This window comes from Triturus cristatus, chromosome 6, assembly GCF_964204655.1.
Source record: "Triturus cristatus chromosome 6, aTriCri1.1, whole genome shotgun sequence".
Taxonomy (NCBI): Eukaryota; Metazoa; Chordata; class Amphibia; order Caudata; family Salamandridae; genus Triturus; species Triturus cristatus.
The window spans coordinates 1,485,099,531-1,485,108,845 of record NC_140589.1 but is presented as its reverse complement, the minus strand read 5'-3'; the positions used below and the strand labels follow the sequence as shown (position 1 = coordinate 1,485,108,845).

The following is a 9,315-nucleotide window of genomic DNA, read 5'->3' as shown; positions in this document are numbered from 1 at the left end:
TTAACTGTTATATAGTGCTTAGTGTCTAGGCACTAGATTACTGTATGGGGTCAGAACTCTGGCCCAAAGTGTTGTATTCACTGAATATCCTAGTTGTGTAATATACTTTGTGTGTACCAAAGTACTTTTCTTCCATAAAGTAAAGCACTGACTGGACATTGAACATATTAGCTGGTATTATGGTGTAAACTATTCTGAATATCTAACCCATCCTTTCTCGCTATCCTGAGAGAGCCCAGTGCTGTAGAGGAGTACTTGGTTATACAGTTTGGGATCCAGAAGTACTTTGGCCCCAGAACACCAGTAGTAAGACACTCCACTTGAAACAGCTAGAGCCCAGTGACACCTCTGACTGCCCTGGTGCCCCAGGAACCTGGTCGTCAGAGCTCATAAAAATTACCTTGCTTAATTCACTAATTGTATTGTTGTCATGGCAGAGGGTGGCTAGGCATAAACATTTTGAAGTTAGTGTGTAAAAAATAAACTTGTCACTGAATGCCTCACTGCATGGATATAATCGGAGGTACTAAACTGAAACACGTTGGCATGTTAAAGAAATACAGGTTTTTGAATCTTTTTATGTGGCGTTTGTTGCAGTTTGTAACAATCTATTTCAGAGCTCGGCTCAAGCATAGGCTTTAAGATACCAGAAAGACATGGCTCTCTCTGTTAATTTGTTGGCTCGACCAACTACTTTGGGTGCATGCTTCGATAAGACTCACAAGATCGCCAGTAGTGATTTGTCCCCAGGCACCAAAGGAACACGTTCGGAGTGTAACGGACGGATATCTGACCCTCAGTTTCTGCAGGGCTTGAACCCAGATATATTTGGGGTCGGAGAAGGAGAAAGACACGAGTGCAGCTGCACTAAAACAATTTTCTGAAGTGAAAAATGTTGACAAGAATTCGAAGAGTGATCTCCAGATCTGGGAAAGCACAGGGGGGGGGGGGGGGGGGGGGGGGGGGAAATATACATATAACCCTCAGGGTGCAGGATTGGGCACTTAATGGTTAGTGTCAACAGTGGCATAGTTTTCAGCGCCCCTTACCAGTGGCAAAGAGCTATTGAAAAAGTTTCTGGATCCACTCTGCAGCTGGGATATTCATATGTTGAAGTAGCTGCAGGTTAAGTATTGCTCAGAATCCACTGTTCTGCCCTTCAACAAGCTTGCCACCACCTGCGCATGTATACAAAGATGGCCTTCCAACTGAAGGGACTGAGGAAGGAGGATCAGGGGAGAGCATTACTGGAAAGGTATGACATACCCTCTTTCGACGATCTGAAGGGCACACTGTCTGCAGTAATGACCCTTCAGCCCTGTAGAAAAGAGGATACCAGTCCTCCCACAGGCTGCACATGCTCGTTCAAGGGGAATCTATAGTGGCTTTCCAAGTCGTGCTGAGAGGTGAGCTGCTGGGCCTGCCGGAACTTACCTTAGCCCTTGCTTCTGTACTGCCAGAGCAGGGTAGGAATTGTCCTAAATGAAATCCCTTTGCAAAGTCTCAAAATGTTCAAAACTGGAAGCATTCGGGGGGATTCTGAGATAGTAAAATTTGCGAGATATTACGCTAACATATATATATTTGCTCACAACCACTAAATCCACAAATTCCTTAGACCTACAACTGCCCCTACTATCCAGAGGGCTGACAGATGTTAGAGGCAGAAACTGAACCTGGTGAGATTCCGAGTAATTAGGGACTTGTAATCCGGGAAGGCTGTACAGCCTAATGGATTGACCATGGAACTAAGCATAAGGGCCCAGATCTACAAAGCTATTTTTCGGTCACTAATGGTCCGATTCGCAGTCGGGCTGTTTAACAACAACAAAAAAGCGCAATCTTCTGTGTACCAAGCCCTGTTTTCGACTCAGTAATCTATTACCTAATCGCAAAGATGGTTTGCGATGCGGTATTAGGAAGGGGTGTGTTTAGGGCGTCCCTTCCTAATACTGACCCACAGTGGTATGTGTGAATGTTTTGCGACTACAATGCTGTCACAAAACATTGCATTTTACCACCAACTCAACGTTGACAAAAGGGAAGGGGCCCCAAAGGACCCCCTTCCCCTTTGTGAATGTTGGTATACAGGAGCAAGCACTAGTAATGTCTCTGGATGCCACGTTTGCATTGGACATTCGAATGTAATTAGGTTTGCAGTCCTAGAAGATTAGGCTTTGGTCCCCAGGTCAAGAAATGGGTAGGGACCTTTCCTCCTCCAGAATCTTCTGGGCCTTCCGCAAACGTCATTGTGAGTGACTGCATTCTTTGTTTTTACAAGGAGCACACAGAAGTAGATCCCTCAAGTGCCATCTCCTCCCCCACTATTACAAAGTAAGCACTGACAAAGCCAAAACACTGGCAAGCAAAGACACACTATTGTCTTTGTCAATACTGCTTTTATGTCCAGCGTTATCTTCCTACTGGACGCAAGTAGCTGCATTTTATGAAGATCATGTGAGTGGAGTGACTTGGAGACAGTCACCTTGTGCCTACTTTGATACTGCACCTTTCAAAGTGAACCATGGGAAAAGGCAGCACAATTTATACTGGTGTTGGCAAAAAAACAATGTGCCATACGGACAATTGTTGAGGAGATTGGCATGAAAAGGATAACAAAAACACCCTGAATTCTTAGCAATGATTTTTTATTTACAAATACATTTACTTGTCTTCTGGCTTATTGAAACAGTAGGTCAGACAACACTTGCCACAGTAATGTCTATCGAAGTGGCTGGCCATGAAAACTCCAGCACCACACTCTTCAGATGGACACTCGCGGCGCAGACGGTGAATCTTTCCATTCTCGTCAACCTGCAAGAAAACGCAAGTATTAGTACAGTCTTACACTTGTCTGCCAATTAACATTTTTGATTCAGCAAATCCAATATGCTTGCAAATGGTTTTGACAGGACTTGCAGAACTGAGAAGTACTCACTGCTGCAACGAATATGGGATTTAGAACTGAAATGAAAACCCACCTTGTAATATTTAAGCACAGCAAGTTTAACCTTCTTTCTCTTATGCTTGTTCTTTTTGGGAGTGGTGTAAGACTTCTTCTTTCTTTTCTTTGCACCACCACGAAGTCTTAGTACAAGATGAAGAGTAGATTCCTGTAAAATGGAATGAGGACTCATGAAAAATCTACAACTATGAACGGTTTAGAGAAAAGACTTGCGAATACACCCCAAGCATGCCATACTATGAGTCTCCAACGCAGCAGTAGCTCGCTACAGCGGTTTAATGTTCTTCTCCCTTTAAGTCCGGCTATAGCAATGCCAAGAACGCTTTAAGGTGCCCTTTTGCAAATTCACTAAATTTATTCAAAAATAAGCACCAATACGCACTGCGGGTAACAGATAGAGCAAGACCATCAATAATGACAATTATAAGGAGCCCTAAATGATGTCACTTTTCCTGCAAGTGTTCCTTTCATTAGTTCACTTCATTCGGTTTGTCCCAAACAACTTGTGATGAAGCAAACGTTAAAATACAGCATCTTTCAGCTGAATATAATCCTGGGCTAAGGCACAGACCCTTTGTTTGATAAGCAGGTTATGTTATTCATACTGTAGTTTGTAAACTAGCATTGAACAGCTGTAAATGGTATCAGAGAATCTGAAGATAAGCAGACATCTATTGGGGATAAGAGCCTTCTCCTCTAGGACAGTAAAGCTGTACAACACCCAAGTAAAACATTGAACAAGCCTTGTCAAAGCCAATAGGTCTGGTCCATGCAAGAGCTACTGACCGGGCCACTGGAATTATGTGGCAGGGGAGGGCCAAATTATGTGGCAGGTATGACCAATATGCAGCAAGAAAAGGCAAATCATGCAGTCGTTCAGCATATCCTGTATATTAATACTTCATTATTTTCTCATTTTTACGCTTGAGAATATCTCGGTATAGGCTGCACATCATCAGTACCGGTTTAACACAAATATAGCAAGAAGCAACTGACAGGTGACCAGTCAACCTTTACAAAGGGCCTACCACTACGCGGATACATGCAATTGCTATTTAGTAACTCTAACCATTTCAGATAGAAACAATTTTGTGGAAGTCTGCAGACTATGCAGCAGAGAATGAATTGAGTGACAAATCCATAATCATGAAAAAAACAGCGGCCACACAATCGCATAATTTCAGTGGCCCTGGGTATTGACTTTGCCAATATGCTTTAGCCATTTTGTACACCGAGCAGCTTAGAGTGGATAATGCATGTGTGGTAACGCACTGCCATTACATGACATTTTCAATTGAAATGATCATACAATTACTGATAAAACTAGACCGCACAAACTATAGTGAGGAAATGGCATCACCTAGTGTACCGATTTGGTTAGACCATATTAAAATATATGTTTCCAGCACACCTCAGCATTATTTAAAAATGTTTTTTATAAGTGCTGTATTTAGGCCATGCTAGTATGGATATATTTGCAGTTTATTTAAAGGACGTTTACATTTTGCTATGTCCTAGAAGAAACAGCCTTTCCTTTCACCCCCCCCCCCCCCCCCCCCCCCCCCGGCGATTGCCAAATAAAGCTTCTCACTTTGAGGTTAGAGAAAGAAGAGTAAACCTCAATAATAACAAAACGTAAAGGAACAGATCCATCCCAATTACAAGTTGTTAGGCAAATGTCAGAGCCAAGCACAGAATAACCCAGACAAGCAAAAACAGCACACTGCAGTGGATATTGATATAGTTCCAAAATGGTTATGAAGAGCACAAAACTCCAATAATACTTACTGCAATATGGAGGAAAGTGCCACTTTGACGGAGACACCCCACTTTTTTCCTAGATTCGGATGCAATTTTGACAGAAGTGCACTGGTTCTGCAATCCGGGTCCCCAGTGCCAGATCTTTCCCTAAAACTGTACAATTGTTCCCCCAGTTGGCAGTACCTTTAGTACTTTCTGCAAATCCCTAGTACATAGTACCCCTGGTACCTAGGTCAAGGAGGAGAAAGAGGGCCCCCAAGGGCATCAGCATGTATTATGCCACCCTAAGGGACCCTTCTGCACCAACATGCAAACTGCCATTGCAGGCTGGGTGCCATGGTGCAGAGAAAAGTAGACAGGACACGGCACACCTCCTGTGCGACATGCCTGCAGACACTGAATGCAGTACAGGTAAGCCACCCCTACAGAAGGCATTACAGCCCTAAGGACGGGTGCACTATATTACAGGTATGGGAGATATATGCATGAACAGATATGCCCCTGTGATTTCCAAGTCGATTCTTGGATATTACAAGTGAACAGGGAAGCCATTTTGAGAACATGTGCTGAACACTGATATTTACGAGTTTCCCAGTTACATGATGGCTTCATTGAAACTAGATGCTTAGTATTAAACATCTCGTATTAATAAATCCATCACTGGACTCAACTTAGGATTCAACCATCTTGGCTGCGGCGGAATTAGGCTCACTGGTCAGGATTATGCCCAATTCCGACAGGATGTGGTCATATAGAGGATGTAGACACTCTAATGGTAAATACTCCATGGGCTACTACCTGTCACTCCCCTAAAACAATCCTAAATATTGTATTTAGGAAGCAGCCCTGATGCCAGGAACTCCGGATCAGATAGATCCAGAAGAGGACAACGCTGCAAGAAAAGCAATAATTTAAGACTTGCTGTGGTCATTTGGCACCAAATCCTGCCAGCACCAGTCTCCATAATCGTAACCAGTGACTCGTCCTGCAGCTAAGCATCTTCCAAAAACCCCAGGAGATTGCCAGCCATCTCCCTTGGAGTAGAGGAGCCACTCCTCTCCAGTCTGCAGGCACAGAAGACTCAAAGTTCGATCCACCAAGTTGCCGCTCCTGGGCCAGCCCCCCCCCGGAAAAGGTACCTGTGCCCCTGAAGGTCGGATCTAAGCCTCGAACCAAGTCCCAAAGGAGTCTCCCAGAAACAAACCATAAATAATGATATGCAACATATGGCCACCCACTCCCAGAAGCACTGCTGAGTAGACTCATTCAAGTGAACATTTTACCTGTAAACATTCATATTTAAAAAAGTACTTACTTGATTACAAAGTTCTAGGTATAAAAATGTACAACTTTTTCTAACTTGAACTCCGATTTAGGAGTACAACAAATGCTTGGAACTACCCCCTGATCTAACTAAACTGCTCGGCCAGTCTACCACAAGAGAGCATTTTGGGGTTATCATTTTTGCCTGTGTAAACCAATATGGGTTACTGGACTCTTTACTCAGTGTACCTCGTTTTGGTCCGCTATATAAAGAGCCAGCTTCCTACACCACAGCTGATACAGTTAAGGAAGGCAGCAAGACAAACTCCAATGAAGTTCCTTCGATAACACCATCATTTAAAGGAAGTGGGCCATACCCCTGGCTGTCTTATCCCCTAAAGTACTTGAGACAGCCACACATATGCAAGTAATGCACCCCATCTCACCCAAATAGGGGATCACCAGAGGAAAAACCTTCAAGCCTTAAAATTAGGTCACTCACGAGGCCGAAATGGGAGACTGAAACCCTAGGTACCTCCTCAACTCCCAGGCTCTCCAAATCCTCACCAAGGGTATCCTCACTACCACAATAATTCTGAAAAATCACCAATGGTAGGGAGCCGATAAACCCAAAAATGCCATGATGCACACTAGCTGGCGAAGGGTGAACTATTAAAAAAAAAAAAAAAAACTATCACAAAACTCGCTGTCAATCCTTTGCCTTTCTGCTTGATCTCATTAGTACATTTCCATATTTCAGTGACAACTACAAACCGGTTTCTCAAAGTACAGGGACAAGTTCTACACAGTCAATAAAAAGATGCTGAGTAATAGCTAAGCAGGCAGAGGCTAATAACCAGCACCCTACTCCTTTGCAAAACAGTCAGCAGCTGCCTCAACTGTCAATAAGAGACAACATTACTGCTAGAGAGCCAGACAGGCAAGTATGTTCACAATCTGGTCTCCTTTGGCAGAGCCTGCAGCTTTGAGACCTCAGGCTGACTGTAGCAGTGAAAGACCCACAGGCCAAGTACTATTTGTGCAACATGCTTATTTACTGCCTATAACAAAAATGACAAATGTGTTCAGACTGAAAATTTTCCATACTGAATGAACTATATTGGCTACCTCTCCAAGTCTAGCTTCAAGCCCAACTGAATCACATACAAAGCATCAGAAAGGGCAAGCCTGGTGGAGAAATTTACGCTCTCAGAAAGACTGCACCAGACCCGGACATCTACAGACCTCACAACAAAGAAAACCACAAGGCAGGGTGTCTACATTATCACACAATCTGTAAAATCAAATATTATAATTCCGAAAAGTGAAGTCTTTGCAAGCGATAACCCCTCACTACAGCCAACCCATCTCAATATTCAGCTACAACCAAAACTACGAGAAATCGTATATCACGGTTCTGTCAGTATTCAGTTACTTCCTAGCTCTTCAGGTAAATCAGTTACATATACGATTGTTACTATTGTGATTTCAACCATAAAGAATTTTAGTGTAACTACCTTTAGCAAATGTCAACAGCAACAGTGGTACTTCACATAGTTATGCTCCATCCTACCATAATCTGTATTATACAAGCATTACCTCACATTCAACTTGGTTGCTCGTCTTTCTGCGTGTTAAATTGAATAACGCTGCTGTCCTTTATTCAAAATATTTTGCTTTACCTACATTAGTTGTAGAATCCCTCACCTGTCAAGTCGGCTACCGGGAATTCCATTTTTGATTTGCAAATTATGTGGAGATTTGCTGAAATGCCTGATAAATTTAGCTCGATGATGCATAGCCTTTAATAACTAATTTGCTGCAAATTGTCACTGGCCCAACACTCAAACATTTTCAATCTTATTTCTAGTAAACTTGCAGTCACTTTAACCTATTGCCTAACAATTCCTCTCATATTAAGAATTCAATTTCTCCATTCCTAATGAAGTGGTCAACCCTCTTTTCAGAGACCTTCCAAGATGAACCGATTACCTGAAAACGGAAGCCTATAGCTTCTACTAACTAAGGTAGTTTCCCGAAAACGCTTTATCCTCAACATGCTCCCTTTGGCTTCTGGGATTGTGAAGGAAGTTACCTTTCTTCAGGACAACATTACCAAAATTAGCCCATCAGCTCCTTCGGCTTTAGATTGCTTTAAACACTACCACAAGCCATTTGTATATGACGTAAAGCCCACTCATTCAGCACTTGCTCAGTTAACTTTACTATATTCCACCCACAGAGTATTTTGCCAAAGGAAAACTAAACTAGGTTTACTTTTCCTGAGCAGTGCAAGCTACTGTCAAATATTTATCATAAATCTACACGCTTTCTGAACTAGGATAGTTGAAAATTCGAGTGATATGCAGGATAACTTTTTGGCAATTCTTTCATTTTTCTGGGCACCCTGTATATATTGATGCTTTCCACTGCAATGAAATTCACGCCTCCCTCCTGCTTCACTGGCAAAGCAAGTCTGGCCTTGACAAGCCTATGATTTGTTAGATATTTTTGCAAACACATGGAACATGCATTCAAGATTTAAAACTAATAAATTGGCCTATCAGCCCTAGCACTGAAGTGAGCCATTTTTTAGACAGAAGTGTTAATGTTTGCAAGCAAAATGCAATCCCTCACTCAAGAGCCAACAACGGACCTACAGCGGTGTGCACAGGTAAAATACAAATGCCTCCGTAACAGGCCAATCGATAAACCAGGCTGCCTGAAAGCAGATATGTATTTTTTGTTACGGCGGTTTTGGAAAACATGTTTAGCTAAACAGCTAAAGCTGCCTCCAATCTAAACCAATTTTATACATGGCAGCCTTCCTGAAAAGAGGCCAGATTTTACTCTTTACAAGGAAGTCCACATTTGACTAACATACGTCATATTACAAGGCAATACCTGGTTGCTTCATCTCTAAGAGTTGTGCAGTGAATTGGTATGCTCAGCTTAATTTCTTCAGTCTGACCAATCTGGGTTGATGATCTTTCACCAATACCGCAACCCAGCATGTGCTCGATGGAGAGGGCACATGTCCTACAAGTGAGTGTTATTTCTACTTCAAGCTCAGTCACTTTCTACAGCCTCTGAGAAACCTTGGAACAAAGTTATTACTATCTGCTACATTTCGGAACGTTTAAAATAAATCCATTCATGCTGGCTGTCCAGTCAGTGGTAAATGTTATTTAACGTTTTTTTAGTAATGCAACTCTACCCTACACTGCTTTTTCGTACATTAAACAGGTCCATTTTACAGAGCCTAGGTGCTGCAGAGGCTACTGCACACTATACCAAATTTAATACAACATTTTTATTCCCTTACG

The 9,315-nt window shown here is 42.5% G+C and overlaps 1 protein-coding gene across 2 annotated transcripts in view; it reads right to left on the bottom strand.

Moving 5' to 3' along the window:
• Positions 1-2,631: 2,631 nt before the first annotated feature.
• The window catches only part of RPS27A (ribosomal protein S27a), a 29,446-nt gene continuing 22,762 nt past the window's right edge, over positions 2,632-9,315 (bottom strand). For both annotated transcript variants that reach the window (XM_085612604.1, XM_085612603.1), the window contains exons 6-7: positions 2,982-3,113; positions 2,632-2,814 (exon numbers count right to left, since the gene is read on the bottom strand). In XM_085612604.1, coding sequence (XP_085468730.1) covers positions 2,665-2,814; positions 2,982-3,113 — 282 coding nt within the window. In that variant the 3' untranslated portion in view covers positions 2,632-2,664. The remainder of the gene's footprint in view (positions 2,815-2,981; positions 3,114-9,315) is intronic.